This window comes from Dermacentor andersoni, chromosome 7, assembly GCF_023375885.2.
Source record: "Dermacentor andersoni chromosome 7, qqDerAnde1_hic_scaffold, whole genome shotgun sequence".
Lineage (NCBI taxonomy): Eukaryota > Metazoa > Arthropoda > Arachnida > Ixodida > Ixodidae > Dermacentor > Dermacentor andersoni.
The window spans coordinates 63,222,736-63,239,292 of NC_092820.1; the positions used below are offsets into that span (position 1 = coordinate 63,222,736).

General features: G+C 46.0%; 1 protein-coding gene across 1 annotated transcript in view; it reads left to right on the forward strand.

The window, feature by feature from the left end:
- The window catches only part of LOC129385496 (uncharacterized), a 34,788-nt gene extending 22,549 nt beyond the window's left edge, over positions 1-12,239 (forward strand). The window contains exons 8-10 of the mRNA XM_055072128.2: positions 6,356-6,421; positions 7,575-7,625; positions 12,154-12,239. Coding sequence (XP_054928103.2) covers positions 6,356-6,421; positions 7,575-7,625; positions 12,154-12,219 — 183 coding nt within the window. The 3' untranslated portion in view covers positions 12,220-12,239. The remainder of the gene's footprint in view (positions 1-6,355; positions 6,422-7,574; positions 7,626-12,153) is intronic.
- Positions 12,240-16,557: the final 4,318 nt, after the last annotated feature.

Below are 16,557 nucleotides of genomic sequence, written 5' to 3' on the forward strand. Positions count from 1 at the left end.
GTGTAAAGTGCAAGGGCGATAAAATTGCTGCCGCGCGCCATATGCCGTAAGTACGAGTGAAAAAGTGCGAGGGTGAGCCGGCGAACGCGGCTCGCCCTCGGCGGCTGCTGATTACGGCGCGGTTGTGCGGGCGCCGTATCGTGAAAGCGATCTGCGATGTTTATAGAGCGCCTGCAGTGCCGGTGACTTCGTATGCTCTGTGCTTTCGGCGTTTCGTTCGCGTTGATGTGAGATGCACGAAGGTCAATTCGCTCGCTGCTGCTGCCGCGATTCCTCACTCCAGCGTTTTGACTGCGTTTCCGCAGTCATCGAGCGAGATGTCTTCATTTTTGCCTATGCGTCCGTGACGCCATGCTTGTTAATTTAGTTAAGTAAGCGAATGTTTACAAATTTATGCGGCCGGTAGCGCTACTATCCTTACTTCGTATAGCTATCTAATAATTTGCTATCGCAATAAGTGCTTTGTCTTCCGGGCGAAACTGCGACTTTTTAAGTCTCCTTCCTTATGACGAGCACAGGACGCGACGCCTACGTTATCGCCATTGTCGGTCATCGATGATAACAAAAGTGAATCCGTGGGAAAGAATCTTTAGCTAATACGGTCTCTGTACAAACAGAGCGTTGAACCATAGAGTACTAATTAATGAATCCGAAACATCGAGAATAACGAAGAAACATGACGGGAGTCGTCGCACCGGTGAATGAGTGAGGGAACGGAAAATGTTTAATTAGGTGTGACGGGAATAGATAGAAACATGGCTGCTTTTGGATTAGTGAACCAATGACTGGGGTGCAAATCTCTGGTAAAAGGAAAACGTTTTGTTTGGGTTAGTTATATTGGCAACTCCAGAATTCATTGCTTGTGCTGGCGGCTCTTTCGTTTGGTGCTCTGCTTACGTTTCTGGTTTGTAGCGTAGAATCGAGGCGTTTCATTGAAGCCGAACGAAGCCGAAAGGGTCCTTGCGGCCCATTACCTTGTTTCAATCGCTCGCAAGGATTTCACGGTCGTAAAAAATTTGCCGCTGCGTTTTGCGTGCAAACGACCAGCCTGCCAAGAAAGCCGCATCAGCCATCTTTAAAGACAACGAGCCTTTCAAGTGAGCCGGAGGTTAGAAAAGAGAAGCGTTTGCGCATAGCTGGCCTCCAAAAGGTGCAGGCACTTGTCTCCCTCGGTGCTGCACTGCTACAGTTATGATATTTGACTCTTTTTGGCCTTCACAGGCGACTCCACAGTGGGACTCGTGTTGCGCTGTATCCCACAGCATCCCACAATGCATAGACAGTAACGTCTGTTGGGCTTTCAGAAGGCAAATACGGTTATTGTTCACTGATCGAACGAGGCTAAAAACTGTTAAGTTACCTTGTAAGTGTGTCACCACATAAAAACAGACGAGAATTCCGTTTGTGAGTCGGGGTGCACCTTGCTCTTTTTGGTTAGCTGGTGCGTGTTATAAGGTAGTCTCTTTCTGACGACTGGCACTTGCTTGCGCTCGCATTACACAGTGTTCGAGGTAAGGTCCAGGCTTGGAAGTACAGCAAACACCCGACACCCGTAGGAATGCTCGAACCCCGGTGAAACGTGAAAAGTAAACAACCAGTCGGACCAAGTTTCGGTTCTTCCAATAAGTTGCCGAAATTTTGCGAGGTTTTTTTTTTTTTAGCAATGACACTTGTATTAGTATAGATGCATGACTTGGAAACGAAACGAACCGGTTCTAATGGAATTCAACTGTATGCACAGTGTCGCAAAGCAAACTACCTTGGGCTGTGGCCACGCTGAACGACCGCTGCTTGCAGTTGTTCCTGAATTTCTTGCGAGAAAATAAACAACTCACCGCTCTGAATGAGAAGACAGCCTATTCTGCCTACACCGCTAAACTAAAGCATGCTATCAAAACGATATGTCGTACCGCGGCATAACATGTGTCATGATCAACTTCAGACCTTCCGATGTAGTTCTTGTTCCTGCTACAGGTGTCTGCGATACAAGTTACATTATCGAGGGTATTCGTGTTGTTTAAGGCATTAATAACACTAATGCTAGAGGAGAAAACCTAAACTAACCAAACGAAATGAAGCTTAGGCCGCTTAAGCGCACACCAACAATTTATTAAAGCGCCCGCGTAAACAAAGTACACTCCGTGATTTGGCACGCAAACAATATAGTGAAAATGCATAAAAAGAAAGTAATAGTTTGTTCGCCGCAAATAAAGATGTCGTCCCGAGTGAAGTGTTTCGAACAAACCTCCATAGTGTCCATTTTTCTCAATGCGCAAGTTTGTTTTCCACGTTGTTCTCTGTTGCGCGTCGCCTGCTACTTTCGTGAAACGATGAAGTAATAAATTTCTGTCTTTCCACCTGTATGACACGCATAATGGTACAGAGCAAAACGTTTTCGACAACCGTCTTCTTTTTCGGGCTTGTGCACCGCGGCATCACCACCACTTGAGCACTGGCATTGTTAGGCAGTGTTACAGCGCACGTTGTGATGTGAGAACGTGCGCTGAACCTAGATCGGCTGGTTCTCGGCGCGGACGCTAGGGGGAGAACATTTAGTTCGAGTCGTAAATAGGGACTATCGAGGCCACTATATATTGCCGTACAGCTAGCACGGTGTTACACGTTATCTCAATTTGCTCACCTCCAGCAGCACAGTGAAAGCTGCGAATAGGACAACAACATGGCGTGTGAGACGACACGTGAGACGACACACTCTATAATGCGTAGCACCCGTAGCCCAGTATAGACAAAAGAATGCGCGCGCAGAGCAGGGTGACACTTCATTTAGAGTGGTTACATAATGCAAGACTCCAGATAAGCTTAAACCACTTGGGGTCCGTTAACGTGCTGTTATAGGTAAGTATACCTCACTGCATACTTGAAATCAGCCACCACCGAAACGCGGCCGGAAGTCGAACTCGGGCCTTCATGCTCGAAACGCCATGCCCACATTGTGCCACCGCGACGAGATAACAATTTTCCCTTTCATTAACGTTCCTCGACCTTGCAAGTTTCCGCGGAACTAATTTGCCGTAATCTATGTTTCTGCGACTCGAGTTTTCGATTAATTCGCCCTAGCTCTGCGATAGGCTAGTCTCCTGTGTAGCTCACATGACAGAAAGATCAGCCGGGAAAACGTTGATCCAGGATTCGATTCGCAGACCGGGAGGAACTGTTCTTTCATTGCAAAGCTTTCTTTTTGAAAAATTTGTGACTTTCTTTGTAGTCTAAGCTACGGTCAGGTGGATGAATTTTTTTTTCCTTTTCATAAACCTTCTTCCTACATGCTGGCTTTCGCAGAGCTGATGCCACATCTACCACTCTACAGAGGGATATACGGAGGCCTTTCATTTGATTTTTTTTTATTTATTGCCTGTCTTCGGCATTGTACAGAGCACATAATACAGAACAAATTACAAAACACATCTAACAACTATAAAACATCTTGAAAGGACATACGTGCCATCAGTCGTATAAGGACTGGCGTTGTCTAATTAAAGTTCTTTGAGCGCTGTCAGAGGTTCTATCCTCGACAGCCATGGGGGTATACAATCGTGTATTTTCTTTATTTCAATGAAGCTAGACATACTTTCTCGAAAATAAATACCCGCAGGCCTAGCGTCACCCGCCGTGGTTGCTCAGTGGCTATAGTGTTAGGCTGCTGAGCACGAGGTCGCGGGATCGAATCCCGGCCACGGCGGCCGCATTTCGATGGGGGCGAAATGCGAAAACACCCGTGTACTTAGATTTAGGTGCACGTTAAAGAACCCAGGTGGTCGAAATTTCCGGAGTCCCCCACTACGGCGTGCCTCATAATCAGAAAGTGGTTTTGGCACGTAAAACCCCATAATTAAAATTAAATTATTAGGCCTAGCGTCCGGGTCGCAATGGTACCCAGCCATCCCAGCCCGCCATAGACAATGAAGGTCGTTGAGCATTATTAGGTCAAATGGGATCCCGTCTTCATTCTTTATCGCAAGGTACCTGATCACATGCGATTTACATTCCAGAAGAACATCCCCGCCCAGCAATGCAAAAATACATGATCTACTGTTTCAGGTTGTTGACAAATCAAGCAGTGTGAGCCCCATGGTACAAGGAAGCCACGTTCTTCCATGAATGTCTTCACTGAAAGTGTTCTGTGTGTAGTTTAAAGAAAAATGTCATTACCCCAGTAGGCACTTCCATATTTTTCACCCGTTTAAGGACATCCTGTCCTGGTCCCTTACTATATAGAGCTCTGTACAATGGCATTGGAAATACAATGTCTCAAACATCTTTATATAATCTTTTCCTTTTTACGCCACATAAATAATCAAAAGAAAAACGCACAGAAAGGAAGCGCACACTATCTACAACTTCTTTAAGATGGTCACGAAGCCTTCCCGGCATACTATCAGTACTAACGATAAGTGCCGGCAAAGCGCCTCTCAATCTTAGCTGGCATACCGTACGCAGAAATGGATCACGCACATCCCGAAAAAAGAAATCTGTGTACAAGCGGTCGTACAAAAAGATGCGCCAAGCCCAGCCCCCCTTCCTTCACGTGTCTGAACAGATTTGTTCGGCTACACCTTTCCCAGGTAGAGCCCCAGATAAAAACCACGAACACTCTGTGCAGCCTTTGCACGTTCACCCTTAACAGTGCAACGTCTGCATGACGTACAACTTCGTAATAAAAAACATGTTACACACAGTTGCTTTTGCGAAAATGGACAGATTGATGCCTTTCCACCTTTCTGCTTTTTCTCTGGTTTCTTTTGCTTGGTTCGTCCAGCATTCGTCGCTATTTTTGTAACTGTCCATGGGAACAACTAGATACTTCGTCGGGGTTTTTATCCAGCTCACATTCACCTCTCATCTGATTGATCATACATAATTCTTTGGCCGTGCCAAGTGCACGTGTTTTTACCACTTCCAAAGGCGAACGAGGCTAAGAGCAAACCCCTCTTCTTATCGGAACAAAACATTGGGCTAGTTGGTATTGACTGACGTGAAAACACGTGGTTTACTATCATCATCATCTCACAAACGCAATGCAGGTCAGTGGAAGCGTAATAGAAGCAGACTCTATTCATTCTAGCCGAAACAGGCGTGTAGGTCATTGAGTAGACTAGTGGTGAGTCATTACTTCAGCAAGATCAAATTGCCTTCATGTAAGCCACGCGATAATGCTGTGAATTTATTTTTCTCTTGTTTCATAGCGAAAATGTATTTTCTTCTTTCCCCACTTTGCCGAATTTCGCTACTGGATGAGCTACTTGCTGTCTGGCACGATTGGTTGATACAGACCATCGGCACCGGATACTATGCGAAACGAGGTGGTCCTCGGCGGCATTTCATGTAGGGGCTCCGCCACACACACGGCAACGTCGCCATTCCGTCATCGTCATTTCATCGCCTTCATTCCATTGTGACCAGTCCTTCGTTGCCATGCCGTCACCATCGTTTCGCCGCCTTTACCTGGTAATCGTCATTGCGCTGTCATTTTTGTCGTCATCACACCACCGTCATCATGACATGATCATCATTCCGTATCATCAGTTTATTTTCATTCCGTCATCGCTATTCCTTTGTCGTTACGCCATCGCCGTAATTTCATCATCGTCTAACCGTCGTCGTTATGTCACCGCAACTATGCCATCGTAAGTGCACCGCCACCGTGCCTTCGTCTTCACACTTCCTGGATCATACCGTCATCGTCATTGTGTCGTCATCTTAACTTCCAAGTCATACCATCTTCGACATGCCATTGTGGTTGTTTCACCGTCGCCATTCCATCGTGGTCATTCAACCTTCGTCCTCCCGTTGTCGTCACCCCGTCGCAGGCATACAGTCGTCGTCACCATTCCATCACCGTCATGCCATTGTCGGCATGTCGTCGTCTTCGTGGTTTGTAGCGTCATCCTATTGTCATCATGCTGTCGTTGTCAAATACTATTGTCGTTATTTCATCGTCGTCATTGACTTGTCGTCATTCCATCATCGTGGTGGCTGGGATCCACTTGTTTGGGCGCCCCATATTCATGTTGAGCGAGGCGTATGCTGGTGAAAATGTGTCCAACTTGGTCACGTGCTCTTTCCTTGTAAATGGTTGCGAAACAAGAACACCGTTCTTCATAGAAACCAATCAAAGCTCATCGTCAAGCGATTCCCACAGCGCGTGGAATCTGTACACTTCTTTTACTTTGTTATGCTATCTACTCACCCAGAATGCTCCGCGTACATTGGTAGTTGTGTCCTTGCAACAAACCTCTAGAAGCGAATGCAGCGCTTCCACCGTAGCGCTTGCTCATTTGTCTAGTGTCGCGTCTGTCGCACCACGGCACATTATTGTCGACCCTTCTTATTGCAGCCCTTGGCCGCAGCCAGCCAGCGCGTTTTCAAAAAGAGACTTCGGAGTGATAGAGAGTGGAGGAAGGTAAGGCACTAATACCACAACATTTTAGTTCAAGTGTAGCGGAAATGCCGAACCATAGAGCCTATAGTGTTTGCCCAGAGGGTAACTCGTCCTCCCGTTGCAGTTGTATGTGCACGAGAATCACTAACTTTGGCGCCGAGATCATTTGCTTGCGAGGGAATGATCTGTCTAATCTTCCCAGTTGTGGCTTTGAACGTTGCTGGTTTTTGTATATACAGAAGGCAAGAAGGCTCCGTACAGCGGCGTAATCATTGCGGGTGGCTACCGTTATAACGAAACATATTGTTGAAGGCTATCACCTCGCAAAGTCACAAATTCGTATAAAGTCAAGAGGAATAAGTTGAGGCAAATTCATTTACTGGCTATTATTCCAATGGTGGCTGAACCGCCATGCTTACAGCTCCCGTAGACAATGGCGGAAAGGACTAAGCGCGCGAGGAAGTTTACGTATATTCCAGTGAGGTACACGCAACGTAACTTTTCTATTGCAATCATGAGCAATCACGTTTTAAAGCGAAATCTTGATGACGGCCCCCAAGCAGACCGTGTTGGAGCAACACAGCGTCAGCATTGATTGACTGCCGCAGCCGCATAAACTTACGTGGCCTACAACGTGGAGGCGGTAAAGTGCTATGTGAGACACAAAAATCGGGAATCACTTGTTAAATATACAACGCATATCAGCTGTGACTTATCTCAATGAACTATTACTACGCGTCAATCGTGTGTCAATCGTGTGTCACTCGTGTACGCATCAATCGTGTAACCAGCGTGTGTCGGAGAATAGGCGTTCCGTTGCACACGTCACGTTGCACATGCGTTTTATATCGACCACGCCGTCGCACGCCGGCCTTCAGCGCCGCACGAACACAACTGCGGAACGACCATCAACAGCTTCGCTGTGAAAGACACGTAGCGTGTTTTTATCGAGCGATCGTGACTCTTCACTGCATTTTCCCTGCATCCCGTGCCTCAATGCAGTGATGTGCCAATTCTAGGGAGAGAGTGAAATGTTCCATTATTTCGTTGAAGTGCATCGCTTATTCTTAAAGTGTCTTTCATTACGAAGACGGAAATAGTTTTCCCCTGTTCATGAACGCTTTCATTATTCCCAACAATCCCTTTTCGTTGTTCTGTATTCGGTGCAATGCAGTTCTACCACGTCTCCTACGTCGGCATGGAAACCTGCTTGCTGATTATTGACGTAAGTGTTTTGCTAGCAGGATAAAAGAAAAAGGATTTTTACAGGTGTGTCCAGGTGATTCTAGCTTAGTTCGTAGTATTGCTGACTACTTCCGCACCTTCGAAACGCTGCACAATTTCATTTGATGGTATCTTCGGTAGAACGCCCTAAGCTGCGGCTCGGAGCAGTCAGATCTGGAGCCCCTCTTAGTCATAGCCAGAGTCAGGGCACCTCAGGTGAACACGCCTAGAGACACGGGAATGGATCCGTGGGCAACCTCTGCAAAAAAGAGACTGCAGACCCGACGTCCCCGCACACCACAGATCCAAGAAAATTGGCGACTTCCGCTTTCACTGCTCAGGAAAAGGAAGTGGAGGTCGTCACGTGATCGGAGCGGCTCCGATTGCTCTTGAACAGATCTGATCCCATGGAATGAAATAGCCAAAGCAGGTTTCGAGCACTCCGTTTCAACCAGCCAAATATGGTGTCGCCTGACAGAGCGCCTTAGAGCACTCGATAACTGCCAGCTGAAGATACCATTCATGTCAACACTTAGACATTACTACTTAAGCATGCTTTTTCATTCACTATTTAATGTCACGAAAATGTGCAGTAAACGGCCTCCTCAAAAGATTAACCTAAAGCAGTAGTACTGAGAGTTAAAGTACGTAAGAAACCAAAGGAGAAAAAAGTTGTTTGAAATAAAGAACTTGTGGCGTCCGCTTCAGTGGAGTGTCGAAATGGCTAAGAACCAGTTGGTTCTGACATCCTATAAAAGATACACCCATAATGGCATAGAGCCTGCGACGTCTTTAAAGCGCGCCTCACCAGATCTGGCCTGTTTTGAGCTGACAAGCGCAGAGCATACATTGCGCGATAACAATCGTGTTTGCAAAGTAATACATCGCTTCGCGCCGCGGAGATCTGCGATTTCAATCCGAATGTCGTTTCCCTCTTCACTCGCGGCCTCCGCGCTCCAGCTGGACGGTGACGTAATCGTGCCCCTGCGCCTACGTAATCGTGTCCGCAGTGTGACGTCGCTCGTGGTGACATGTGACTTCAAGAATTATTCAAAACAACAGCTGTGATCTGTGCGATCTGTTGCTTGAATAGACGAATTGAAGTTGAGAGAAATAATAAAACACACAAACGGAATGTCTGTGTGTGTGTTTTTTTTTTTTTTTTACTTCGCACCGAAGCGAGAGACATGTACTTCCGCTTCGTCTGCTCGTTCCCACGGTCATGCGGTCACGTGCGCAGGTACCGAAACAATGCCATTTTCTACCGTGTTCCAGCGCGTGATCACGTTCTGCAATCCGTTTGTTCTGCATCAGTATTCGTGTAGCACTGTATTATACCGCTAGTCATGTTTCCTTTTGCACAGCGCGCAAGATCGTGCGCTGCGCGAACGAGACAACAGCTCGCGCGCGACACCGTCGTCGGAAGTGTGAAGCGCCGAAAAAGAAGCGAGGAACAAAAAAAAAATATTAAAGGTGGGGCCTGTGACGTATACGTCACGCGATCCTCGAGGTCCTATATGGGAGAACGCAGGGAAGGAATTTCGCTTGCCAAGGCTAAAACGGGGCGAGCGGAGAAGGAGTCCGGCTATGCAGTGGAGCCCGCCTGCTGAAATCATGGGTTCGCGGCACTGAAATATGTCTATCTCAGCTATTAATGAGCCGACTTGAAAATTGTGGCAGAACGCTCCCTACAGGACACGTAACAACTTCCAGCGTATAACCAAAATTTGCTACGACCCTTCAACACAAGAAACTCTGTGCCGCATGCAGTGCGGGTGACAGGGTCAAATAATAACCTCTATGTCGTTATTTTGGACTTCGTACACACTCATTCGTGCTAGTCCTGGCGAACAAGATATCCCATGGTGGCTTCACGAAGACTTGTTTGCTGGAAACACGTGCTCAGGCAATGTTTGCTTTATTGTAACTATTTTACGCTTAGGTGTGTAGTTCCGACTACAAGATGTGAATCAGCTATTTTGCTTGTAGTTTTATATCTTTGCTCAATCTTATCAAATCCGATTGGAAATAGGACAATACTTTAAGCATCATTTCCAGCACTATTTTATCAGCAGGGCATCCGTAAGTTTTTTGTCCGTTAAGTTATAGTATTTCAGTGGCGTTACAAAACACTTAGGACTTCGGCAAACACTTGCAACTAAATATTCACCCCTGTCATCATTTTGTCTTATTGTTTTATTTTGTTTTTCAAGCTTGTGGTTTAATACACTAGTAGCGCTTAAAAAATTACGTAAATATTTCTGCAATACATTGAACAAAAGACTAACTAAAGGTCTGTGAATAACGCAGCCATTCATGTGATGTGTTTTAGGTAGCACTGCAGTTTAGATATAGTATCGAAGACAGGAGCTGCATTTGTTAGTTATAGAATATTGATATTTGCTCTATCTTTTGATTGGGGACTTTGTGCATATTGTGAGTAACCTATTTAGGAGTACGACATGCAACCTGAGCAACCTCAAAAGTGTCGGCGCGAGATGGAGGAAAAGGAAAAGAAGGTTGGTAAATCAGTAACGGGTAGTTGAAATAGTAAATAAATAACCCGGGATTATTCAAACGAAAGTAAGAGAAACGGAGACAATAACTTGCTTTCAGAGGAAGGAAATAAAAACATTCGCCGAAATTTCCTAGAGGCCAAGCAAGAAACCGAAGAAAAACTTTACGACAACAACAATAGGCAGCGCCTTGTTTCTTCAGGTCCGAGCTGGCTGCCCGAGAACAAAAACATGCAAGAGCAAATATTTGCAACAGAATTAGGCATCTGCCTGCGGCAGCAAATTATCCAGTCATGACTCAGCAAACTGTAATGAAATGTCAAGATATTCACCCATCCAGTTCTGTGGAGAACGTCCACCTTCCGGAATGACATAGGGTCCAAAGCTCATTGGAGGGATACCAGGTCAGCGGTGGAGATAAGTAGCAAACGCTTTGATTATTCATGTAATAAAGCAGGGAAGAAAAGGAACCGGGTTCAGTACCGGCATTGGTAACCTTACAAGATAAAGTGAGGGAGACAGAATGCTAGACTGCAATGAGTATACAATAGATATACATATGATTAGCTCGTAAAGGCTAGGTGACCCTTTTCGCCGCCCAGTTTTCGAACGAATGCCATTACAAATCATCATGTTCTCATGTCCTTAATTAGAGAGTCCTTTGCCGACTAATGCTTACGTGGCTATTTAGAAACTGGATCGTATTTTCGTAGACAATTCACAACAGCAACAGTTGCGTCACATGGACAAAGAGTACCACTCAGAATGCAAGTGTTGCTGAATTTGCATCATATCTAGAACCAGCTTATATTTCATACTCCTTCCATTTGCGACCATTTAAGGATCCTCCAAGCCAGGTAATTTCATGCGTCATTGCTGTGAAGCAGTAATTTAGGTTATTCTGTTTCTTTTCTTTGTTTTTGTTTTCTTCTTTGTTGCATTGCTAAATAACTGCGGGGAGCTATCGAAAACCAGAAATAGCACCAAATATACGAGAATAAAGGAAATCACTCACTTTGTCTCTAGGGAAAGCCACTTATGAAATAAAGGAACGCCAGCAGTCCAGATCGGCCTCGTCGTGCTGTCACGAATTATAACGAGACGCGTTGCCACCTCGAACCACATTTCTCACGCCAAGGAGGCTCCTCCTCCTGACTTGACGTGACTTCTCCATTTTCACTTCTCAAAACGTCTAACGTTGTCTCATGCTTCCTGCACCCGCACTGCTTTGTCGGTGTTTTGCCGCTCAGAAAGAACAAGTTAGGAACGGGACACGCTCTGTTGAGGATCCACGCCATGTTGTCTAACTCGCTGTTTTATCAGTGCAGTAACGTGCCTCGTTATAGGCAGAACTTCTTATCGGGCTAGTCGGTTCTCGCTTATGGCACGATTAATGGCGTCAACACTGCGGACACAATTAGTGAAAGGACTGACGTTCGTAGCGAAGCGTTTGTTTCAATAACGCCTCGCCACCAATCAGACATGCGAGAAATACAACTGTAACGCTAGGTAAGACGTGATGATCAACTTCTTGATAATAAAGAAGCGTTGCCCCGCGGTCTGAGTAACGTAAAGTATATGAAAAAATAGCATAACGGGACTTAAGCACACTTGTTCGTGACTATAAGCGAGACGCTCAGGCCTGTCGAGGGCAGTTTCGCACTTGACGTGTATGTCGTTCTGCCACACATGTATTTTATTGCGTTAGCACTAAGGTACCAAAGTCGAAAAAAGTGTGCGTGAAGTATGGGAAACCTGTCACGTGTGTGTCACATGTGCGTGCGAGTGTGGGTGTGCGTGCATGCGTTTGTGTATGCCCCTCTCTCCTCGAAGGGGTATGGCGTGTGTTGAGCGAGCTTCTGAACAACACGTTGCAGTGTGATCAACGCGGTACAAGTCATGGATCTGGGACCTCAAAGAGGTGCGACGTTGCTAACGCGTTCCTCTTGCATTTACCGCTAAATCGCGAAATAATTTTTCTCTTCTTTCTTTTCTCATTTTTCTCGTTCGCAGGTCTACGTTACCTGGCGACTGGATTATTATGTGGAAAAGATGGTCTCCAAGGGCGTGTTTTTCTGAGGCATAAAAATTGACCGAGATTCTCCGCAATTACTATTTTATTAGCGTAGGAACAGCATTACTGCGAACACATGGTGAAGCAGTTGCACACGTACTCCTTGTTTTCCACTCGTGTTTGGAAATCAAGAGAGAAAGGAAACATTGCGGTGCCGAGAGCAACAGGATGCACGGATGCAACAATCATCCACAAGCAATGAAAATACGCTCCTTCCGGTCACTTTGTCCTCCTTCTCTGATGCGCATGCGCATTCGAAAGTAAGTCAAGATTACACGAGAGCTGGTTCCGTAAGGTATACACAGCAGGTGAAAGGCAACAGAGAAAGGACGATAGCACAGGAGAGAGGCGACGATTGGCTCGGCGCTCTTCTTGCCTGAAGTGCGCCTACTTTACAGGATGTAGGAATTAGTCAAACCAATAACCTTCCCAGAATATCGTTTGGAATTTTTTTTAAGTATTAATCAAGAAAGTTACCCGACTAGCAATTCCTCTCGCTCTGAGCGCATTTACCGTGAAAGCGCGATTTACAGACAGTGGCGGACTCTCACAGTGAGAACTGGCCATACTAAATAAAGCTTAAAAATAAAGAAAAAATAAATAAGCGGAGGGAAGCCAGGGGCCGGATTCTTAAATCTAATTCGCGAGTCCACTAGCAAATTAACACGCTTTAAACGCAATATTACTTGTTTGCAATACAAATAGCACCTTCTCAAAAGCATCTTGCTTCCGATGTGCATATTACCATTTTTGTACGCTCTGCATTCTTGCTCTATTACTGCGGCTGTGGTGCTCTGCTGCTTAGCACGAGGTCGCGGATTCGATTCCCCGCCCGCGGGAGCGGCATTCGGATGGAATGGAAGGCATTAACACTCAAGCGCCAGGTATTCAGCGCAATGTACAGTACCCGCCAAAATTATTCCACAGCTCTCGTTTACGCCACAGCGACGCAAGGAAAAGGGCCGACATAGGGTGCGCACAACGATCCCAGGTTGCAGCATCCAAGTGTTGTCGCAGTGAAAGCATACATGTGCTATTTTTCGATTATGGGATGGGCGTTTGGTCGACAGCTGCGATTTGCCTGTGAATCAAATAGTATCTGCCCCATTGGTATGGAAAAAAAATTCGCGTCCAATCCACTCTGTGAAGGTGGTTGTACAGCGAAGCTGTAGAAGACGCCTAGAACGCTTACCAATTGCGACGTAGCTTGATATTATTCACATGGTGACATCCATACCATGCACTTTGTGTAATTATTAGCCTAAGACGTTTCAACGGCCAGCGACTTGGCTTGCGCCGCTACTTCATGCCCCTACAAAGAGGACCAGAGAGAAGAGAAGTGGACTTAACACTTTCGATACGACTCGTATATGAACCCTCCTCTTAAGAGGAAGCTTCAGCTCGGGCCCAACTCCGACATTGGCCTATTCTTATACATGTAAAACGCAAAAACGTTTTTCTATGGGTAACCTCTGGACCGATCTTAATAAAATTTGTTGCATTTGAGAGAGAAAGTTAAACTCTCGTCACTCTTGGGAGCGAAATTTCAATTTAGGGCCTGAATTTTGTTAAAAAGATTTTCAAAGATTCGGAAGCTTGAAAAAAATTGAAGCACCAAATATGTAAATTAATATCTCCGCCTCAAGAACAAATATCGCATTTCTGTAAACGGCATCCACTAGATCATTCAAAACGGACAAATTTGATATGTGAAATTGGCCAAATTTGATATCTGAATTTGTTACGTTGTGTACAAGGGTCCCACAAAAGCTGTATTTCCATATTACTAACTTTTTTTGAGATCATGTGTAACATAACAATTTTGTCCACTTCAGGTGTACTATTATATGCAATTCACATTATTCTGATATAATTTTTTTACTGCGTTACAGCGTTATAAAACTTCGTTTCCTGAGAATTTTCTATTTTTGGCACTTATTAAAATATTGACAACCTAAATCAAAAATTTGAAACAAACAGTCACTAGATAGTAAGTGTTTTCTTTTAAATGCAACAAACCTCGCCAAATTTGCTGCACTGGTTGCCCATAAAATCGAATTCTCCTTTTACATGTATTTAGGTAGGAGCACCCGAGCTAAAGCTTCATCTTAAAGAGTCCTCCCCTATGCCTGGCCTTCCCACAGTACTGTCACAGCACAAATCCATTACTAGACGGGTTAGTCTTTTACATACGAAAGTGTAGCTACGTCACTCCCTGCTTCGCACTTTCCGGCAACTGCAACTTATGCAACCACAATCTTTTCCTGAAACGCTTGCGGCGAAGGCTATGCTTGAAGGTGAGCGTTCTGCATCTTTTTTATTTTCGCATGGCCGGCGCCGCAGCTGCCGCAGATGCTCGGAGGCGAGCGCCATCTGGTGGTGTTGTAAGGAACCTAGCGCCGCACGCCTTCTGCTGATTAGTTGAGTTTTTGCCCACGGACATGTCACATGCATTGGGGGTGGGGGGGAGGGGGGTCGACGTATACAGCTTCGCTGTAAAAAAAAATGTAATTAACTTAATTCTGTGGTTTTGCATCCCAAAATCACAATATCATTATGAGACACGCCGTAGTGGGCGACTCCGGATCAATTTTGACAACTTGCCGTTCCTTAACGTTCACCTACATCTAAGTACATGAGCGTTCACGCATTTCCCCTACACCGAAATGGGGTCGCCGTGGCCGCGATCAAACTCAGGCGCGAGATTTTTTCTCTGCTGTAGCGCCGGCACAGCAGTGAATGCGCATGGCTGTCAGTCATGCGGACATAAATATGCGTTCTATTCGTGACAGCCTCACAGAAACTAGCTGCTGCATTATGGAAGTGTACAAGGCATTATTTGAAAGAGAACATTAAAGTCGTGGGTTCGTCTCACACCGGAGGTGGTGAGTTCGGCTCTCTACCTTCACAATGTCAATCGGAATCTAACTTGGAGATATGGCCGGTTCGCCCACATCACCAACTTGGTTCGACTCCCATCAAATGTCGTGGGTTTGAGTGCCTGGAGTAACTGTATCTTATTACTTGTGACTTAATTAACTTTGCCGCAGCCAACACCACAGGTCGTGCGGTCGCTTCTTCTTCGCCTCAGCTTCACGCTTTTTTATAAAGCTAGTGATGTCCTCATTCGCACTAATTAACACCAAAGGTGGTGGATTCCACTTCCACCTAAAGTCGGGGGTTCAACTCCCTCTAATTTTGGTGTCATGAATTTCGGTGCCATAATGCCGAACGGCGCAATGTCGGACATAGGATTTTTCGTTCCATGAGCCGCCTAAGGCTTTCAATAATAAGGAAATTCAGCCATAACATGCGGTCAGCTAGCATAAGACAGAGGTCATTAGTACACACTAAAAGATGTCTTCCTTCAGCAGTGGAAAAAAATGGGCAGAACCCATCTCACGATGACGGTCGACTGCAGTGCGTTTAGCATTGAATGAATGCAGCGAAACAGCGTATTGCCACCATCGACATGAGTTATGAGGCGTGTACAGCAGCGCGATTACTCTTTCGCACTTACCTAAAGACAGTTGTAGTTTCGCCCGAAAGGCGAAGCATAGATTGCCATAGCAAATTAGCAGACAGCCACACGAAGTAAGGATAGTATCTTTGTCGGCCGCAACTACTTGTAAACATTCGCTCGCTAACACGCATGGAATCAGTGTGCGCAGCAAACATGAACACATCACACTCGATGACCGTGGACACTCGCGGTCAGTACGGCGGCGTGCGGAAGAAGTGCTTCAGCACAGCGAGCGGAGTGACCTTCGTGCTGTCTATCGCTTCAACGCAAACTGAGCGCCGAGAACATTCAGCACGCACAAAGCTACGAGCCGTCGACGCACCTCGACTCTGCCCCCAACACAGATCGCTCTCAATATGCATCCACGCGACCGCGCGCAGCAGCCACATACGCAGTTCCCACCGGAAAACCGGCACATGCCCAGTGCATTTGTGGCGCAGCCTCCTAATGCGTCGGGTGGCTGTCCTCGAGGAATCCTTGTGACATGGGTTCGATTCCGCTCAGCCTTAAAGAAATTTAAGGGATCTTTATTATCATTGTACTATTGTCATACCTAAGCTGGCATGAAATGCGTTCATTGAGTTGCGGCGCACACCTACTGCCATATACCCAGTGACCTTAAGTCGGCGTCAAATAGTTTCCTTGAACAGTGGTACCAACCCACTCTCCCATCTACAGGGATCCATGCCGGCGTGAAAGAGGTTCGTTGAGGAGCGGCATGTATGCGCACATTGTCGCGTACTCAGCGACTCAAGTTGGTCCGATGGTGGCTTTCGAACCTTGAACACAGCAGGCCGATGCGACACCCATTCGACCACGG